Source organism: Drosophila virilis, chromosome 2 (assembly GCF_030788295.1).
Source record: "Drosophila virilis strain 15010-1051.87 chromosome 2, Dvir_AGI_RSII-ME, whole genome shotgun sequence".
Taxonomy (NCBI): domain Eukaryota; kingdom Metazoa; phylum Arthropoda; class Insecta; order Diptera; family Drosophilidae; genus Drosophila; species Drosophila virilis.
In genome coordinates, this window is record NC_091544.1 from 22,175,795 (window position 1) to 22,198,114 (window position 22,320).

At 41.7% G+C, this 22,320-nt stretch overlaps 1 protein-coding gene across 1 annotated transcript; it reads left to right on the top strand.

Moving 5' to 3' along the window:
* The first annotated feature begins 725 nt into the window (after window positions 1–725).
* Window positions 726–3,796, top strand: Phyhd1 (Phytanoyl-CoA dioxygenase domain containing 1). The gene is made up of 3 exons (XM_002053036.4): window positions 726–910; window positions 2,743–3,400; window positions 3,458–3,796. The coding sequence occupies exons 1-3, from the start codon at window positions 887–889 to the stop codon at window positions 3,640–3,642; spliced, it is 867 nt and encodes a 288-aa protein (XP_002053072.1). The 5' UTR covers window positions 726–886; the 3' UTR covers window positions 3,643–3,796.
* Window positions 3,797–22,320: the final 18,524 nt, after the last annotated feature.

Sequence of the window (22,320 nt, forward strand, 5' to 3'; positions counted from 1 at the left end):
TTGAGGGAATTTCGGAATGTACTAGACAATTTTGGAAATGTCGAGCTAAAGTTAAAGTAATGTAACATAATTCAATGATATAATTTGATAATCAAATTCTAAGTGGCGATGATGATAATTCAAGTAATACAGCAAGAGCAGACTGGACTCTAACAGAGCTGCGCTGTAACAATGAATAATCAGTGTTGACATCTAATGTTTGCCCCTATTAAAGCTCTATAAAGTCAATTTTCAAGACATGTAAAGCCAATTATTAAACTTGGATTCGAATGCCATATGCAAATAACAAATATATAGAAAATGGAGAAAAAACAAAACTTATAGCGTTCCCATTCATCGCCTAAGTTATTGTTAAGTTGGTTATTTTTATTAGCTCAAGTATAGATATAGTATTAGAGAAATAAATAAAAATAATAATGTATATTGTCATGACTTGACTCATACTTGTGCGTATTAAGATAAATATATTGCCCAGAGATATATCAAGCATTGCTTCGGAGAAAAATAGCTAAATTAAGCGAGAAAATGCCAAGTTGCCATCACAGCTAACAGAGACGCAGACCCACGGTAACGGATAGAAAGAGAGGGAGAGAGAGCGACGATCGAGAGCATATGCTAAGAATACACATGTGTGTATAGAACTGTTTAACACCCGACGTCGTGTGGGAAGCGCATATCAGAGGTTCGGCCTGGTATAGCTGGGCACTTCTCATTATATTCGAAAAGCGAAACAGTTTTGAAACGTACGCGAAACAGAGCAAAACGTTCGCTGTCCGAACGTCAACCGCTTCGAATTAAAGCTGTTCGAGATTTAAAAGAAAAAACCGAAACAAAATCAAATTTATTGATTAATTGAAACAACAAGCAGTACACAGTATAACTGAAAATGCACAGCAAACTTTTGGATGAGGTATGTCTATTCATCAGATTTAAGTATTTTCAATTAGATATATTAGATATGCTGCTGTTCTGTTATGCCGGCTTTTGTTGCTATTTTTGGGTGAAAAATGTTTTGGGTCCAAATATCGATAGCCGCGTTGGGCCCCCAACGTCAGCGCAATCAGATTACGCTCTTAGATTTTACTTAGTCACCAGGCCTCAGATCTACTTCATGCGTACATATGTACGTCTTTGTGTCATTGGTTTATTTACATTCATCAGCATCATAAACATTGGCAGCCAAAGCGTCGACAACTGCGGAAAAGCATTCCTTTCTTGCTTGGGAACAAAGGCATAAGATGGCCAGTTGCTTGCTGCCAATTGAGGAAATGTTCAACTGAAATGGCCAGCAACATATTTTCGGATTAATTATTAAAAAAGTCTTAACGATTGAGCTGGAACATACGGCGTGAGTCTTGAAGCTAGCCAAGTTCCAATCGAGGTTTCGGCGCCTGCCATGGTCAGACTTGTTCAAATGGCACAAAATTATAATGCTCGATGAACTGGTTTTCCAGCTCTGAATAATCTGCATTCATACATATTCATGCTAATTAAAAATGAGCAGACTTATTAAAAATTGAGCGTTTATTCAATGTAACTCTAGCCATTCTCGCCACACTTTAATGCAAGTGCCTTACGAAATACTCTCGAACTTATGCAAGCTATAGTTCAACAAACGATGTTTCAACCAGCTCAGCTGTATTTTCATAAGCGTCTCACCCCCTGCCAACTCAGCTGAAATGCACACGCAAAGTATTATCACACTAACACAATCACAAACAACCTGCTGCCGATTACAGAATCAGCTGCACAAGTGTGTTATTACATTATAAAGTCGTCGAGCTGTCCCATTTGCTGACCCCAGGCTGTGATTTTCCACGAGCTCCTGTATTAGATCCGCAAAAGGTTAAGTCTGCGGCTACCTCTAACCAACCTTCCCTTTTCAATGCCTGACACTTGCACGGGCGTTTTATTTTAGTAAATTTGTTGGCGCATTCGTCAAAAGGCGGGGAGGCTGACCCCTCCTATGAGCAGTGCAGGTGTGTTGGTGTCTTTGAGTCACTGCGACTATTTATACTCTTGCTTTTCATTTTCTTACTCAAGCCGATTGAAATATACTTATTTTATTTAACGAAACTAAGAGAGCGCCCACAACAAAAACGAATTTGAACTTTTGGCATGTTGAAATTTGTATACCCTCTAGTCACCTGCAATGAAATATTTGGAATTTTTATTTAGTATATAAGTATTTTAGAGTATATCTGTGTATGCTTTAAAGATGAACAATATGATTTTTATACGCTTGTTGTACGTTACGTTCGGCACGACAAAGTGCGGACACCCCTCGCCTTGCTGCAGGCAGATGATAAACTCACATTACCCAGAAAATGTGTGAATTTTCAATTTTACGTTGAGTGATTTCAATGAATGGGCACGAATTTGATTTTTTGCATGTCGAATCGACTGGCCACTTCAACATGTCTAGGAATTTATTAATTAGCAGGTACCACCGCTGACAATGGAATACACAGGAAATGGTTGGAGGGGGCTTGGAGCTTGCACGATAAGTATGACAACCCCAGGGGAGAGACGTATTAGTTAGTGCACGCGTGTGCCCATTATATAGTCGGTCAGTCTGATAATGCTTATGGAGTGGGGGCTCCAGACGCAGACCAGACGGCGCAGCGATAAGCGTCAAACAACGCCAAGTTGATGAATCAATTGGGACCTTCACCCGCTTATGTGTACTTGTGCCAAGTGCTTATAGCAACAACTAATGTTCCAACTCTGTTCCCCTTGCAGTTCAACGAGAATGGCTACATAGTCATAGAGGACTTTTTGAAGCCCGATGAGGTGGACGCATTGTATCAGGCAGGGCGGGCACTTTGCCTGGATGCACCACAGTCGAACCGGAAAATCTTTAGCACCATCAAGGCGGAGGATGCACACAGCAAGGAACTGTACTTCATGGAATCCGGCGATAAGGTGCGCTACTTTTTTGAGCAGGGCGCCATCGGCGATGAAGGCCAGCTGGTTGTGGATCCGATGATCGCACTCAATAAAGTGGGTCATGCGTTGCATGTGGAGCATCCAACCTTCAATGCGCTGACTTTTAGCAATCGCGTGCGGGAGATTTGCTGGCAGTTGAATTTCAACCGGCCGGCCGTGTGCCAGAGCATGTATATTTTTAAGAATTCCGGAATAGGCGGTGAGGTAACGCCACATCAGGACTCTTGGTTTCTGCACACAGAACCCAATTCGGCAGTGGGCTTCTGGTTTGCTCTAGAAGACTGCACCCTGCAGAATGGTTGCCTTCAGTTCATAAAGGGCTCTCACAAGAGCGGCGTGCACCGTCGTTACCAGCGCAATCCCGACGCAAATGCATCTGAGCTGATGGTCTACGATCGCCCAGCGCCCATCTACCCACAGTCCAGCTTTACACCGCTCCAAGTGAACAAGGGTGAGTGGGATCAAACCAGTTTTTAACATATAGCACTAACCTGTAACTCCGTGACAGGCACATGTATCGTCATCCATGGCAATGTGGTGCACAAGAGTGAGCCAAATCGCTCCCAAAAGAGTCGACATGCCTACACTTTTCACGTAATTGAGACTGAAAATAATGTGAAGTATTCAGAAGACAATTGGTTGCAAGCGCCGCAGGATAAGCCATTCCCTTTGCTGTTCGAGCGCAAGGCTTAGAAGGCAACAGGACTGGGATCGTATCACTGCTGATTTTGGTATTTTTGCTTATAAGAATGAGAGTGAGTTTTTGAATGAAAATTATATCGCCATATGTTTTAAGTTGTACATGTCGAATATTACGAACTATAATAAATAAAGACTTATATATATATATATATATTTAACACTACCAAAAATCTGGAAAGTACACTGCCACGACTTTTGGCAGTCATGTCACAAATATTATAATTTGTAGACAACACTTTTAAACAAGTAAGAGGTTCTAGTCGGGAGCTCCCGACTAGGGGATACCCTGAACCCTCTTCTTCCAACATCAAATGCATATATATATTCTATTTTAGAAGCTGTATGTCAAGTTTGGTGACTCTAGCTCTTATTATTTACCAAAATGGCCCAAAAAACAGGATATCGATATCGATTTTTATCGATTACGATATCGATTGGAAACGGAGTAAGTTATCGATTATCGGAAACAATAGAAACACTGGCACTAGGAGCAGCGACATCTAAAATTTCAAGGCTCTTGCTCTTATAGGTTCTGAGATCCTTGCGTTCATTCATACTGTCGGACGGACGGACAGACGGACATGGCTAGATCGACTCGGCTATTGATGCTGATCAATAATATATATACCTTATGGGGTCGGAGACTCTTCCTTCTGCCTGTTACATACATTTGGATTTTGCACAAATACAATATACCCTTACACCCATTTTTAATGGGTTCAGGGTATTAAAACGTATTATGGAAGATAATTCCAATAAGCACAAAGCCAAGCCATTGCTTTTGTTGGCAAAAAACATCGAAAATCTGAACATTGATAATTTTACAGCTTTGGTTTCAAGCTTTGCTAAACTTCCAGTTAAGATAATTATTTTCGTGCGCAGCCGAAAAGTATGCAGTACTTATCGAAAAGTTTGTATTTTCAAATATAGGCAGCTGTTAAGAATTCGATGTTTTTTTTTAAGTTGAGTATAGAAAATACTTTTTATGTTAGCTGCAAAATATACATCAGTATTTGAACAACGACTATTAGAACTGAAGACCACAGCACAGCATCACCTCTTCTCTGTTAAATAAATGAGTTAGTACTATCCGGTGCGTGTATTGGGTTAAAGCATAAACTCAAAAATACATTGATATAGAAGTTTTGTGAAGCATTTGCCAATTGGAATAGTTTGGCTCTAGCAGCAATTCTTATTTATCGACTGTAGAAATTTATGTTCTTATATATATATATTTATTTTTAAATGGATAATACAATACCCGTAGCCTTCTTTTCGGGTGTCTGCATGTATTAAATAGATTTAAACAGTTTAAATTTATAAAAATATTCCTTTAATATTCTTATCAATGGTGTTATTCTTGCAAAATAATATCTGAAGCCGGAACACAAATTCTCGTATTAGATTTTTGTGTTTAGTTCAAACGAGTTTCTGTTAAAAAAATATAATATGTATTGTCACCAAGTTATTTATATGTAGGTATTTATGCTCCTTGACACGTGTTTAAATAATATCCACACGCGGCCGCAGCTTAAATCCGGTTGGTTATTTGGCCAAATGCAGATATCCTTTAGGTGCTTCCAGTTTTTCTTAAATAAGATAGAATCTGGCATCCTTGCCTTCACTTATAATTAATGTGACTAATTTGTGATAATCGACATGGGAATCTTGTTTATTAAACGTTTTGGCAAAAAACCAGGGGAGCTCCCATACGAAGCCTTTCACATGATTCGGCAGCCGAGGCACACACACACACACACTCATGCATACACATACATAGTGGACAGTTTTTGTTTTTGTTCCTTAAGTCTTTTGTTGTCGCTGTTGTTGCCGTGGCTTCTTCTTATATGTATGTAATGTTCTTTCATGTTGCAAAACGATTTGTTGGGTGCAAGATTTATGAACTTGTTTTCCCTGACAGCCGACAGTGGTTAAGGTAACACACACGCACACACACATGCATACATTTTTGTGTGTGTGTGTGTATGCGTGAACATGCCGCTAATTAGAAGATTTTAATTATCTGTTTTCAATCAGCTTCCACTCAGATAATGATAATGCTGCCTTGTTCTCGTTTTTTTTTTTTAATTTATTTTTTTTTTATTTTTATTTTTACTTTGCGGCTATTTAAGCCAAAATGTTGTTGACATTTTAGCGGATCGACGTCACCGTCCGCATGGGCAGCAATTTTGGAAGGTGTTTTTGGTATCACGGCCACGCGAACGCTGCCAATAAGTGCTGTCAAAATGTCCTAAATCGATTAGAATTGATTTTGAGAAGCTCGCTGACAGGCCAAGCGAGCGAACGGGGATAAAACCCCCTAACCCGAGCCCGAGACCGAGCCCGTGCCTGTGCCCGCGCCCGTTCCTGGTCTGGGTTTGATCCTGTGCCCGTGCCTGTACACAATCACAATAGCGGATTACAGTTGTCTGTCGTGTTCTGCGGCCGGCTCGTTGATTGTCGGCCTTTTTGCACAGTCGTCCCAGCTTTCTCGTCAGCTCCCTCGTTGCGTGTTAAAGGCCCAAAAGGAGGCGATGTCGCTGTCATTGACGATTTATGTCAACTGCCGCCGCGGCACAATATTCAAATTCTTTGCATTCACTCATCACTTGTCGTCAGCTCGTTGCCTGCGCCCCTGCAGCGTATTGCTGGCTACGGATTGGGGGTTGCCAGTTAGGAGCTGTGGACGGCATGAGCTTTTGAAGAGATGCGATGCAAAATTATGTGTCCGGCATCGAATACCTGACGAGGGCTGCTCGATTGTTCACGGAAACTATTTGGTTCCGCATAAGAAAACAGGAAATTGCCACCACCAATAACTAAGGAAACAGCCAGCGCTACTTTATCTTGCAGTTGGATACAGGACGCAACTAACCAAGATAAAATCGAGTAAGTAATCTGACATAATCTGAATAAGAACAACCAACTTCAAGTTAGAAGAGCAAAGCTCCTATTTTAAGATTGCAATAGTAAGATAAAATGCTGGTCCGGCTAAACTCAATGAGCTTCACTCAAAACTAAAAGAGAAACGATTATACGGATGATTTGCCCGCATAGATGTAAGTGAAATATAGTTTTCAAATATTATGTGTAGTCCCTTATTGTCTCCGAAAATAGCTTGCTTTTGAAGCGTGATCTTATTTCCATTTCGTAGCCATTCGCTTGGATCAAAAAGTATGCAAAAATATCTTAGTACTTGCACTTTAAACTGTTATGTTATTTGAGCTAATCGAATTTTCAATTTATCGTTTACGAACTGCTCAACCCACCCGCTGGCCAAATGACATTTCTGTCTAGTTAACTCGCCACTCAGCTTACCTCGCAACACGTAAATTTGATTCAAAAACAAAATTTATTTAACTCTAATGGATTTGGGCATCCCGAGTGGTTCTCAGAGCTTTGTCTTTGCCCTTTACGCGTGGCCCATGTACGATGTCTCTGGTCACCGTCCCCGTTTTCCATTTTTATCTCCCGTTTCTCGCACCAGGTTGAGCGCGTTGTGTTACTTGTTACTTTGATTTGACAGGATTCATTGTCTCCGCCACTTGAATGACTTCAAGCTTACGCTTCGCAGTCGCAATCTCAGTCGCAGTCCGCCAGTGCCGTAGTGTCGTAGTGTTATAGTCAGTCTGAGAGGCAGCCTCAGGCATAGCCACATTGTCCGCATCGTGGAATCCATCGTCGTCCGAGCCTGAAGCCAATGCGTATTGACATTTTAAATGCGTCCATCACTTTGGGTAGACATTGGATTTGGCTTGCGCCTCGGTGCTCGCTGACGGAATTGATTTAAATATATTGCGGCCCCAAGGGGCCAGAGTTCCACAGGCATGTCGGTGCGTTTTAGTGGGCATGGACAGTAAATTGGTCGGAGGCTGCAGCAGCAATGGAATTTATAAGCGACGCGTATTTTCGACGCTTTGATTGACTTGTGTCACTTTGTCTCATTTGTCAGGCGAACGCCTTCATCCAGTTGCTGGCGCTTAAGTGTCAGGTGTCTCATTGGGCACTCAATTGAAATGTTTGGCCGTGCCTCTGCCATAAATACAGATGGATCTGAGTCGCACGAGTCGGCTGGCACTCAAGGCTTTTGTCCAAGCCAAATGACATGCGCCTGCATTCAAATGCCCATCAAATCATTATACAGATGAGCGGCCAGCGCGGCGACGGTGGTGGTAGTGGCAGCGCATCCTTTTGGCAATATCCTGCCGCAAATTCCCAACAGCTAGTCATACATGCGATTTATGACAGCTGTGTATATGGAAACGGCCTGGTTCAGGAAATGTCCTGCCTGCTAACCGGAGATATGTTTCATATCCTGAAACACGTAGCCGACTGCCGTGGGAGATCCGCATTCATTTCGCAATTGAATGCCGCAACTCAGGCACTGTGACAGCAAAGATTTGTTTGTTTGCCACTTCAAATACCACTCTGACTCCCACAAGCCGTGTCCATCTTCGCCTGGCTCAGTCAAAAAGGGTTTCCCTTCTGATAATGCGCCAACAAATACGTAGCTCAATTGCGTTTGATTGAATTCAATCTCCATGGCGCTAAGTCCTTGGCATGACAGCATGACAGCCATCATTAATATATAGAAATTTTCATTTGGTTTATCCTCTGAATGAACGACTCATAAATGTAAATGTATCTTGATTCACCAAATGCTTGGCAGAAGTAGGGCAAAATCTTAAGATGATCCAGTTAAGCAAATTATATACACCTCCCTTAAGGAATGACTAAAAATAACTGAAAGAAAGACAAAAGAAAAAAATACGGATAGAGAGAGAGAGAGAGAGAGAGAAAGAGAGAGAGAGGGAGAGAGAGAGAGAGAAAGAGAGAAATAGATAGACCGTAAGAACGTGAGTTTATAAACTTTTCCACAAACCTTGCTAATTTCAAATCGTACTTGGATTCAAAGAAATTGCATAATAATGACATGCTTTTTTAATTTTCAGGTTTGGGGAAGTTGTATTAAGATATCATGGGCTGTGCTCGGTGTGAGAGCACATACATATCTAGCGCGTATTACCAGGCCTTGCCTGGGCTTAGTTTTTATTTCTAAAGATTGGATTCCACCTAACCCAGCACCCGTAAAACCTTCCTATAAGAAATAGGTATCCTATCTCAATAATCCTATAAAATTAGTACGGATTTTCATCATGTAAAAATTCTATTTCGACTGGGCCCATTGATTAATTTAAATTTACTGGCCCCAAAATAGACTTTTGTATTTGGGAAAACACCCTAAAGACATTATCATTTGTCAATTAGCACAATCACAATAATTGAGAGCCACAGCTCAATAGGTTTGGTTAGGCCTAGATGGGAATAAAATATTGCGGATAGACTGGCAGAGGCATTCCCATTCCTTTCAGCAACTGCATCTGGACGACCCGTTGGCTACTTGCTGCAATTATGATTTCACCAAAAGTTGGTTCGTGTGGTGCAGTTGCTGCTGCAACGCCCAGAGGTGTAGCCAGCTCGATTGTAAATTGAAAGCCAAATGCGAGAGCCACAGACGCCCCCGAGCAACACGCCCATGTGCTTTGAATATTGCTGCTGGACTGAAGCTGGTAGCTGAGAGCCTCGGCATGGCTCGGCATTTGCCACAATTGCCTGGCACTTTGTAACTGTCGGCGGCTATTAAGAGGCTCATTTTTTGCAACTGCCGGTGCGCTATGCACGCCGGTGTTGGCATGCAAATCCAGAGCCAAAGTTGCTACCGGCAACTGGCGGCAGCTGTAAACTCCTTGCGCCTTGTAACAATGTGGCCAAAAACAAGAGCTGATCTTTGCCAGTTGCGTAATTTGCAAAAAGGCAACAACAGCGTCGAGCAACAACAACCGCATGTAGGATGGCTTGGCGGCTGAGTTTTTGATTTCTTTCAAATTGGCAACCGCCGCGCAATCAACTCGACCAATCCAACAGAGTTGCCTGGCTTTGCCCCTGACGTCCCTGTCGGAATGGCCAACAGGCTTTTGAATTGAATTCAAATTTCAATGCAATTTTGCATATCCAAGCGCATTATAGCCGCTTGCCAACTTACTCTTACTCTTACACTCCCGACACAAAGCCTATTGAACTGTGAGCCATTCCGAGCTTTTTGATCTGCCGCCGCCGGGCGGAACGCTGGCTTTTGTGCCCAGGCGAGATTGAGTCTGGCTCGACTGACGCACGCCATTTTCTACAGCCTGCAACTGCTGCCATCTGCAATGCGCTGCAACTGAATTACGCAGGATCCGACAGAGAGCTGAGCTTCTCTCCTGGAGATGGACTGTGGACGTCGCGAGTTGCGACTTTTGGTCAGCCGCAGAGACAAAATAACATCCACATTCACATCGACATCGACATGGACATCAGTTGGCCTGCGATGCATTCGGCCTTTCGTGGAATCAGAATATTGACATTTTTGTACAGCAACAACAACAATAACAACAACAGCAACATTTGCTACAGTTCAGAAGCAACAGCTTCCAGTATTGCTTGGCCTCCATCGAAAAGAGAACAATGGCCAAAATGTGCCAGAGTGGGCAGGCATCATGTGGAGACAAAGCTTCGAACTGAAGCTGAAGCTAAAGCTGAACTTGGAAGTGGCTCGGTTCTGTTTTGGTCTCGTTTAATGCCGCCAATTGAGGGCAGCTTAAGTTTTTCTTTCAACGAAGATGAAAAGATGCAGCTTAGTTAGCTTACCTTGCCTAGATTGTGCCAACCAGACTTTTGGAATGAGCTACCTCTATCTCTTTTATATAAGAATATCGCTTAATTTTAGTGAAATGTTGTTATCAATATTATAATCTGACTAGGATATTGTATATCCTTAGCATATAAAGGAATCTCTAATAAATTGCAGTTCTTTTTGGAAAAAACTCTATTGTGAAATCCTTTTTATTACTTTATCCATGCCCAACTTATTGATTACTCCATGTGTGATCAAGTAGATTGTCTTTCTTTTTTTTTTGTAATTTTCCCAAATATAGTTTCTGGAGATTATATATTATATTGTTTTAAAAAATTCTGTTAAAAATATGTGCTTCTCATTTATACGTAATAATGGAAGTGTCTAATAATCTTAACAGTAGTTCAAAATACATATTTTTCATTCAAGATTTTATAATTTTGATTAAAAGCATGTTTAATCTCTATATATATGTAACCTGTTTGTCCTGACTGACTGATTCATTGACTGACTTATTGGTGATCAACGCACAGTCCAACCCGAAAGAGCTAGAATGCTAAAATTTTCACTGTAGGTGCACGATAATAAAAGTCGCGAAAAACTTTTGTATGATACTCATTTTCAAATATCTGTTCAAATTCAGAGTTTTCGAAAAATGCATTGCTCCTTGGTGTCAATGGGGGTCAAAGACTTGGTAGTGATATCTTCATTATCTTTTCTACGAGATAAGACTTTGTTTTAAATTTGTTGGATGTTTGCATTCCTAGAGGCTTAACATGTTAATTATAAAGGTAGCTTGAACAAATATTAATTGTACTCTTACACTTTAAACGGTTTTACGGTTTAGATAAAGCTATATCTTACAAGATCCATTTATGTGCTCTTATATAATTCGCAACAAGTTCTAACATTAATTTTAGTTCTATTTGTCTCAAAGCATTCACCTGTAGCAAAACGCACTTTTTATTGAAGCGCCCAACAATTGCTGCCGACAAAAGTGTACAGTGGGCAGTCAGTTCGAGTACCAACATCATCGGCATCATCATCGATGTGTCGGCGGCTGTTTGGGCAACGCTTTTTGTCGCTCCCAGGGCCTGCCGTGGTTGCTGTGTGTGTCTGGTTGGTTGGTTGGCTGGCTGGCTGCCTTGTTGACTGGATGGCTGGCTGGCTGGCAGCTTGGATGCTGCTGCCTGTTAGTCAATGGAGTCATGTCCATGTTATAAGCACTTAATCTGATCTGCGCAACCGGCCTTTGTTTGCCGCAGTCACAGTACCGGTCACTGCCCGGCACCGCTCTTTTGCCTTGCTAAGGTTATTTTTTTGGATTGTTGCTAAATTATTTGGCGACTTTGGCCTTCGGAAAGCGACTAATTTGTTGAAGGCGAAGCTATGGCTTCACATCAATTAAAAGCAAATCATTTGACTGAAAGCCTTCGGACCCTACTCAAGATGTCTATCTGTCTATTGGAAAGGCTCGGAAAAAATCAGCGCAGGATGCTGCGGAAGTCGTAAATCGGCTAACAGCTTGCCCCCGAGGAAATGCAGAGCAGCCTTCATTTTATTAGTATTAATTTGTGTGTATTTTTAGATAATACAAACTGCGGTAGGTTAATTGTTCCCTCAAGTGCCCGCAATGCTTTCACTTGCATATGCTGTCGGGATCAGTAGCTAGGGGACCACACAACGTCGGTGCAGCAGGCACTTGTGTTATATGTCACACATAAACAGCGAGCAAGCGAGCTGCGGCAGCGGCTATCAAAATATTTAGAGAAAGGCGAGAAGCGGGCTAAAGTGAAAGCAGTAGTCAAATTTTAGATGCGCAGCAGGAGCTGACTAATCCCAGCCAACAGCAGGCGGCATTCTCCTCACAATTGACTTTGCGGCCTGGGCACAAAGACAAATCCGTAGCGACAACTGCGACGAAAACAGACATCGGACATGGGACAACGGACATCGTCCATTGGTTCCCTTAGCGCATTATTTCACTCTTTGCGCTACATTTGCATATCTGGCCAGGTCTCTCAGCCAGAGATGCAGTTTGACTAGTACTTTGTGGCCAAAAGCCGCTTGCCATTGCCATTTCGTCATGCTTGATTGTTGAGTGCTCCTTTTATGAGCTAAGCTACTGAGCCGAGCTGCTCAGCGGCTGAAATTCGAAGAAAAGGCCAAGCCTACAGGGCACAGTGATTCAAAAACCAAATACAAAAAAAAGCTAAGAACAAAAATAGAAAGAGAGTCAATTCGAAAAGAGCAACAAGAATATATTCGAAACGATTTGGAATATTTTTGTATATGCTGAACATTTTTCTCACAATGTCAGTTACAAAATAACCCACACATAGATCTGATTTTCTATAACCTTGAGTTGGTTAAGATAAGGGTAGGGAATTAATTAAATAATAAGAAAGTCAGACTCGCAGTATACAAAGTAAGCACGAGCACAGATTGTCGATATGATAGTACTATAATCCAAGCAATAAAACCTGTATTATTTTAATTTATGAGAAGCACATAGGAGAGCAATTCTTATAAAATAATTTTGTTTGTTTTACGGAGCTACGTCAATATTCTGTTGACCACTGTGGTCAGTCAGCATCCGGATCTGACTCCTCCTGCTCGTCCTGGTGCTCGTCCAGTTGACCAAATAAGGTGCAACAATTGCGGCAGCCGCTGCATCTGCAACTGCAACTGCAACAGCGGCTGCAACTGCAGCGAAAGAAACTGCTGCCGCGGCAACTCCTTTGTTTGTTTTGTTGACGAACGATTGCAATTTATTTGTATTGTTGCATTGCCGGCATTTGGCAATGCATTTTTGATTATGTGAACTTATTTCCGCGGTATATCAAACAGCTATGCCGGCGCAACTTTTGCATGGGGCCATCGATGCGACTGGCGACTGCCGAGAATGCCCCATCAAGGGTCAATGCTAGAAATTGTTGCCCCAATTTGTTTGGCCTGCGTGCGTCTTTGTTTGTTTATTTACATTCGGCAAGTCCGCCAAGCTTCTTGGTTCTTGCTCATGTTGTTTTTAAGTGGTGGCGCCAATGGCCACAGCGCCAGTCAAAGTTCTGGTTCCCTAACAGGCACCCCCATCCACCAACCTCCAGCCTCCATCTCCACCTCCACCGCCACCCCCACTGCCATGTCCTCTTCCAGCGTTGTTAGCCCGGCAATGGCTTTTGGCTGCATGGCGCATTTTTGTTTAAACATAAATTTTTCATTTTTTTAAATCAATAAAGTGAAAAGCACCAAAACCAAACAAAGCCACGAGACCAAAGCCAAAACAAGAAATGTATAAATATACCACAGCCAGTCTAATTGAGCTTGACTGATTTTATATAAATAAACAAATCAGTCGCAGTACTGCCTGCATTGTTGCCATCGTCATCGTCGTGGTTCTCTTGTTTCTCTTCTAAACTCCAGCAGATGGGTTTTGATCGATCCAGTTGTGGATATCCGATGGGCGTCTATCGTAGCCAGCATAAACAGATTTTGGCTACAAATTAGCTAACAGTCCGTTCGTTTACAGCTCACAGTTCACAGCTCGTGGCTTGTGGCTCATAGCTCAGACTTTCTGAGTCCAGGGCGTGAGACAACTATGATAGATTTGCTGTGTATTGATGGATTGTTCGTTGGACTCACACCTTGAATTGATATGTCTTCTAACTGATCTGTTGAAAATTGAAGGGTTTTTTGTTTGTTTAGTCTATATGTTTTCGACTTTATTGGAATCGTGAAAGGCGAGCGCAATCAATTAGAAACAATTAACCTTAACTTTATTTACTTTAGAATGCAATACAGTATGTTATATACATATGTTAACCTTTGAGTGACATATGAACAATCAAATTTAAACGTCGACACATATCGCAGTTGGCAAAGCTTATATGCCTTTTAGATTTTTAGCAGATTAACGATATTCGTATAAGAACTTTGACCAATAGTTTTCACAGAGCTTCAAAAAAACTTTGTTGCAAAAAAAGGACAAATTCATGGTCTATATTTTTGCCTAGGATTTTTGAGCTTTTCATTTTTTTTAAGACTTTTCTGTGAAGTATATTTACAAGAATGTAAAAAAAAGGATGGTAGGAATTTGTAGGAATATATAAAACTAAAAGAATTTGTATAAAACTGTTTATAATTGTTTGGGGATTCAATGGGATTCACCCAGCGAAGAACATCAATTGCAGCCTTATCACAAATTGTAATTGTCTTCGCTCTTCGATACAATATAGCTTACATACGTATATCTATGTAAGAAATTATATTTATTAATATACAGGAATGTACGGTATTTGCTTGCTTTATAGTTTGGAATAGACGAACTGATACGAGGAAGATAAGAATCCGAATTGAAAACCCTATAAAGATTACTTTTATCATCACAAAAGGTCCGGAAAGGTTTAAGAGAAATTAAAAATATTCTTTTTAATTGACATTTATTAATTGTGCACATATTTCATTAACAAATTAAGAGCAAAAGACTTAAACGTTTGCGTTAATTTGTATACATAATAGTACTTAAGATCACGTAACGTGCGTCACGCAACGTAAACTCTTATGGCTTTTATCTAAAAACATTATTGTAGGCAGCTCTTAAACCTAAAGACATATTAATAATAATATAAAGTTAATACTGCATTAATTCCTAATTACCATAGCTTTTAGAAAATTACCCAGTTCAGATTATAGTCTGTTAGTCTCTATTGTCTTATTTGATTTGAAATTTCAGATGCTTATCGAGCGATGTGGCTGTCACATCGATTGACATTTAAGCAATTAAGGTATACTCAAAGCGTACCCATATTGTTCAGGTTGTATCGTGTAAAACTTGGTATAAAGAATTGCAAACAGTGCGTGTTCGAGTATGGGGCAAATTCCAATTCCAATACCAGGTCCGAGTCCACATCCACATAACTTGGCATAATCATAGCGTAACGTTTATATGCGCAATTTATCAATTTTTCAGCGCCGGGGCATTTATCAGATAATTGTTGTTTACACACACTTAAACGAACAACACACATGTGTACGTGTGCTTTAATTTGTATGTAGAAAGGGTAAGGGGCATTGGGCGCGCGTTGGGCAATGGGAAAACCGCAATATCATCGGCTCAGTTCAGTCTTGGGGGCACTAAATTGCAACAGAAACAAGAACACGCTAGTTAATTGGCCCAGAGAGCAGATAACTGACAGCTAAATTGCAATATCGCATTGCGTTTTGTTGGTTATTTTAGTTGAGTTACTTTAGCCTTTACTGTGCGCGACCTTCTTGGGGCTGGCGGCTGCTGCCTGATGGCCGGTGGCTGGGGTCAATTTGATTGAGCACAGCTGGTAATTCAAAGTGATTCGATGCCATTCAAGGCGATTTGAGTTCGATTGAATACGCTCCGATTCATTTGCGCACTTGTTGCTTTCATTTTGCATTCAAAGCTTATTCGCCGCCGTTGCGCCAATTCCCATGCGCGGTGCGCAAAAGAGCAGACACGCCCCACGCTCACAGCCAGCCAATCAAAAGCGTCGCCATATTTGAAGCGAGCGAGCACACATGTCGTTGAGCGAGCGAGAGAGATAGAGAGCAACCACTAAGGTGAAATTGAAATGAATGCAACGGTGGGGGAGAGTAGTTGTTGTTGTTGCTCGCCTGCAGGCTGGCTAAAGCCGATGTTGGCCTGTCTAGTTTTGCTGCGTAGTACATCTACCCGCCGCTTGGCGGCGCTGTTGCGTGTGGGCTGCTAATTAGCTTGTTATAAATGTTATTGCAGCTATTTTTGTTATTGTTGCATCTTAAATTTGGCTACGCACTTTGCCGTGGGCGTCCAAAAACTGTCTAATGAAATACTTAAATGCATAATCTCCAAAACGCGCGCTGTCCATCAACAGCTTTGACAAGACAGCCCAAGTGACCGGCAAAAACTCTACGAAACAGAAAAACGCAGCCTGTTACCGAAGCTATTTGAAAATTAACTACTTGCGATGTGTTTTGGCGATAAGTGCGCTTACACGAATGCTTACCAGCCCTGATGATTAATTGCACCACTGGCCAGCAGCAGCAGCAACAACAACAACAACAACAACAACCACAACAAAAACAATAATAATATGGCTGGCAGCTGTTTTTGCTGTGTGGGGCAGCCGTCTAAATTAACTTGCTAGCTGAGCCAACGGCAATGCAATGCAATGCAATGTTGTGTAGAATGCAGCAAATGTCTCATGTCTTGGCTGGCAACATGACGACAGGGCCCGGTCTCGAGCCCGGACCGGCCCGGCAACGGTTTCGGTCTTGGTCCCCGACGGAGCATTCAAAACATGCAAAAAATGTTACGCCATTTACAGGGCTCAACTACCCCCCAAAAAATAGGGTCAGCAACGAGTAAGCGGCAAGACCGGGTGCCCATTGTTGCGTGGCGAAGGCTCATTGGCCCAGACCTGAACCCCAGACCCTAGTCCCCGCGTCCGATGCTCCCCCACTCGCATAACTCAAAAGAGCGCGCACACCGTTAGTTTGGTGGCTGCAAAATGCGAAAATTGCATTTGCATATGGACACAAACAAAGCTTGGAAAAGCCCAAAACAAAAACTGCGCCCAGTTTGCGGCAATGGTGGCGGCAATGCCGCAGCTAATGGTAATAGTGTATAATGGTAATGGTAATGGTAATGGTAGCATGCATGCATGCATATGGGAAATGCAAAAGATTGCTATCGCTCGAACCGACTCCGCTCGGCACTGGGCTGGGCTGGGCTAGGTTGGGTCTAGCTGCAGCACGGCGCAATGAACGACGACACAATGGCCACCGGAAGTGATAAATTAAAATTATTTTTCGCAAGATTTTGCCCCAATCGAATAGCTCCCCTTTCACCCCTCCGCCAACCTGGTTTTTGCTACTGCCTCTGCAATAGCAGACCTTAAAGACGCTTTGATTTGACATCAGAGCTTCTATATGTTTCTTTCTTATATATGTTAGGTTACCTTCTGTTGCGTGTATTGTCCGAGTCGGTGTCGGAGTCGGTGCATTTTTCAAATATTTTTATGCACTGTCGCACATTGCGCTCTTGCTGAATGGAACATTTCAGTTTGCCAAATGGGTGCAGCGGAAAACTTTGCTTCAAATTTCAAATGGTTGCGAAATTTTCGCGAGAGTGTACAAATGATTTGTTTGACCTGAGACGAAATTTCAATTAGAGAAAAATATTGCTTGCCTATTACAAAATATAAGAAAACTTATTGTCTATTACATTTTTGAATATTGTGGTTTATTTTTAATAGAATAATTTTAAGATTTATATAATACAAACAGAAAATTTTACTGGATCTTCAAAATGCTTGTTCATACAAGACAATTTTTAGCTTAAATCTCCTTTTTAATACTTATAATAAAACGGATATATCTTTCCTTTGCAAATCGATTTATATATTTATTATATGCTAAAAATAAAAGCAGTTCAATTTTATTTATGTTGTTCTCTCCTATAACAGGTATTGAGTTGACATTTGAGCAGTAAGGAAATGTCGATTTAATTATGTTTATATATATGTTAGATCGTGATGCATTGACCACTTGATCTATTGCGTTCGATTTTGATCTAGTATACACACTGACACAACTAGAACAACGAGCAAGCCTCAACATCGGCCGCAGCCCCTGTTTCTGCCTTGGGCATTGGGTCAGTGTCAGTGTCAGAGTCAGTGGCCAGGAGAGCGTTGCGTTCTTGGCAGCCGCAGCTCCAGCCAAAGCTCCCAGCTTCAGTCACAACTGCGGGCCCTGTGCCGACTGTCGCCTAATCGCAGTTTATATGCGCTTGCTGTGCACACCTTCTGTCGACTTAGGGCCCGCTCTTGGTGCAGCCCGAGAATCGTTCTTGTCTGCGACGCAGCAGCTCGGTGGCTGCGCAGGCGCAGGCTGGCTACATAAATTCGTCGATTTAAGTGCCCCATGCAAAGATTGCACAACAACAACAACAACAACAGCAACAGCAACAGCAGCAGCAGCAACAACAACAACTTCTAGTGGACTACTGACTGCTGCTGTTGGCCTGACTGGCTGACGAGCCTGACCGGCTGACCAGAGTTTGGGCTCGGTTGGCGCATGAATTTATGGCACAGCGTCACATAACTTTGCTGGCGCGCGTAACAAATTGCCAAGGAAGTAACGAGATTTAGTGGAAATTGTTTAATTGTGAATGCAGATACAGTCGGCATTGGCATCGCCATCAGCGTCGCCGTCGCCGTCGGCATCGGCTTCGGCGTCGGCGTTGAGGCGACAAAATACTCGTACTTGTTGCTGTGCCTTTTCGCTTTGGCCACCAGCCATTGGCGACCCTTTGGCCGGCAGCGGCCCGAAACGCTGCATAAATTAGGCTTAAGTCTAGCAAATTTATGCCTTATGAGTGTCGCACGAAATGAAGTTGTTAGCCGGGGCAACATTATTCCGCCTTTGTATGAAATTGGGAGCCAGAGTTGGAGCTGTGGCTCAGACACGGGCTTGGGCTCAGGCTTGGGTTCGGGCTCGCTGTCGCATAATATACGATTTGATTTTTCTTTAATTTTTATGGCCGGGCGTTTGTCACCGCAACGTAGGTGGCTTGTAAATTGAACATGCAGCGACATGCCGAGAGTTTTCTTCGAGAATTTTTCCTTTTTTTACATTTGGCTGTGTTTGTTAAGTTTTTTTTTTTGTGCTTGCAGCTTATGCATTTTATTAATTATTGCAAATTTTCCGTGTGGGCCGGCGCTGGGAGCGCACATTGACATAAATTGCGTGTTGCTTGTCCAATTTTTGCTTGTCGCACAGCTGCATAGTTTACCCAGTGCCCAATGCATGTGCACAGCGAGTCTTACAAATGTTGCCCAGCTCATTTGCTTCAATTCCATTATCGCCTTAATTTTTTATCGCATCAAAGCGCTGGGCCTGCTCGGGCGATCGCTGGCGAGCTGCCGGCCCCACCATGGGTCCTTCACATCAAAGGAAGATGCACGGCACAGTTGGCGGCCCACAGCAGGCAGCAGTCACTCATAAGGCCAACACGCAATACCCTCGATCGTTTGCGGCCAAGACTTGGCCAAGACTCTGGCGCGTTTTGTATAAATGGCAATGGAGCAACAGCATGACGTTATGCAGCCTTAAATTATCATATGGCCACGGATTCAGCCGCGGACTTCACTGCAACAACAATCGGTTATTGGTCGTCTGGTTCCCTGGTTGCCTGGTCGCCAGGAATTGGAATCAAGAGTCCAGCCTTAATACTGCACTCTCACTCTTAAAATCTCGCGCCCTGCTGTGCGTCGCATTTACGTTCGATTTTTAATTTGAATAGTGCTCGTCGACTTCTTTTTTATATTTTATTCCGCGTGCCACCTCACCTCTCTTTCCTTTTTAGTTTCTTTTTTATTTTATTTTTTAATTATGAGCAAAAAAAGAAACCTTAATAATATTTATGTATATGCGTTTTTCGATTTAAATAAATTCCTTTTATTTGGTGCCTCACCTCTGGGGCACTCTTTTTGTTTACCATGCTTCTCCTGCCTTGCCCCTAGGTGTTCTTGGCTCATGAGAGAGAGATCTTCATGAAGCGGATCTTCGAAATAGTTCGAAGTGGTTACTTATCATATGCACACATATAACATGTTAATCAGGAAGTAGAAGTCATATCTCTTCTTTATGGGTCGATACAGCTATGCTTGTCTGTCTATGCAAACTAGTGTCTCCGTTGTAAGGGTATCGTCATCAGACTGTCGAAATGGGGCGATGGGCCACTATATCATATATCATATGTAAATTTCGTGAGGTTTTTTCACGGACAAAATCAACATTTTAAATTATTTTATCAATTTTAATTATTGGACACCGCTTAGTTTTTTTTCACTTACGATGTCTAATAGCAAAGAAAACGAAAAAAAAAACTTCTCTGCTTTTTAATTTATTACTTCTGACCATTGCCAGAGCTCGAAATCAATTGAAGGTTAAAAATGATTACAGGAGAGGACGGGTGAAATTGTGAAATAATGCTTAATTTAATATTATTCTCAATTATTTAACTTATTTATATTATAATTTTAACTGCTTCAACATCATATATCATATTATATATAGAATGTAAAACAAATTTAAAACTTTATAGATCTTACAAAAAGTTACTTTTTTGTGTGATTTTTCTATTATATTCAAAGCTAGTATATTTTGCTAAGAATAAGAACCCGAGTGCGTTAAATAAACCATCATGATATTAAAACCATCCAACATAATTAAATTTAAGCTTCAGCAAAGCCTTATATAAAGTCAAGTTACTTTTATTTTGGAATAAGGGTATGAACGTAAACTGAATGGAAAGAGAAATTCTCAAAATTCTGCAATTTTAGGAAAACATCATAAATTTTGTTAAACTTATCAGCAAACAATACTCATAGATCACTTAACCAATTAAGATCATCGTGAAGAGTCAAACTCTTTTATTATTTTAATAGTTGCAGAATCTTTGAATCAAGCTTAGGTCATTTGTTTACCAACTTTCTATGTGATATTCTGAAATGATAGACAAACTGCGAAGGTGCTGCTTAGTAATGGCTTATCGCATGGACGTATCTGTGCTCACTTATCATCCAGAGCTGCAAGCTATTTCTATCAGACTATCATGCAACTGTCATCATGATTTAAGCGGAACTGTTGCCGGAGCTCCAAAGCGCCACGCCTGCCATACTGAATAAAATAAAATGCGACTCGAATATGTCAATAAAATGCATAAATGCCATTTAAAGCTGTGCTGCCTTGTCCAACAGCGCCTATTAACTGCTTCGCTGATGATAATTGGTTCACTGATGACCGCGGATGATGAGCGGAATGCGGGAATTGTGCCTCGCCGCATTAACATAAATATAAAACGAAACGAAAATTTTTTGTTCGCCTTTTTCATTTTTTATCAAATTTGAAAATATCAACATAAACATGAAATAAATGTGTCCGTTGATAGTCTCATACACAATTCAGATGCGTATCTGGGTGTCTGACTCCGGCTCGGGTTGTCTCTGCAAATGCCACATAAAAGGGGTCGATGTTGAGGTCAGCTACGATTCGAATTCGACCCGAACTCCGATTCTGTCTTAGACTTTGAATCGTAGCACAGCACGTCGTTCCATCTGGACGGCTGGTCGGATCATCGATTCGTCGGCCAATTTGAATTTCGTTTGTTGCCACATTAAAATACTCAATGTGTAAGGTCTTAAATTTAAATTTGAAATCCATAAGCGATTGAATGCAACATTCATAGTTCGTTCGGTGGCCATCGCCAACCAATTTTTCAGGCATTTTTCCGGGCCTCGCTCTTGATTTGATTTGCATCTAAATCAGTTAGTGAAATCACACACGCAACGCTGCCCAATCTGTTGCTGCTTGGGTGGACGAGGAGCATGCCAGTCCATCCATAACTCTTGCCACTTGGGTTGAGTTTTCAACAGGGTCGCGTCACTTGTTTTTTTTTAGGTGCTCAGAATTTTAATAAATAATTCCCTACTCTGTCTGTGCTTTGATTTTAAGTGTTGCTGCAATCACTCTGATTCCCAAATCCCCAACTCAATCGATTCTTAAATCATTAATATTTTAAGCATAGCCACAGAGATAAGTTATGGGTTCCCCCCCAAACGCAAGCGTTAGCTGCGTGTTGAGAGCGTAATATGATAAATACATGCTTACATATGAACATATGTGGTATATACTTAAATTCAAAAAATAAGCAGCTGTTCATGTGCCTCGTGCATAGTTTTAAATACATTTCGATATCTTTTAAATGGCCAAAATTTTAGGCGTTCAGGCGTCGGCATGTTCAAAATGCCACTGGACGATAACCTGCTGTTCCCTGTTTGTTTTTCCCGACCCTGTTGTTTCTGTCCCCGAGGTCGTCGCTGTCCACAATTGATGCACACATGTCCAGCAAAAAAGCAGAACAAGAATTGCGCAATGTCAGAGCTGGGAATGTGACGGAAACGTTGCCGTGTCTTGGACTCGGA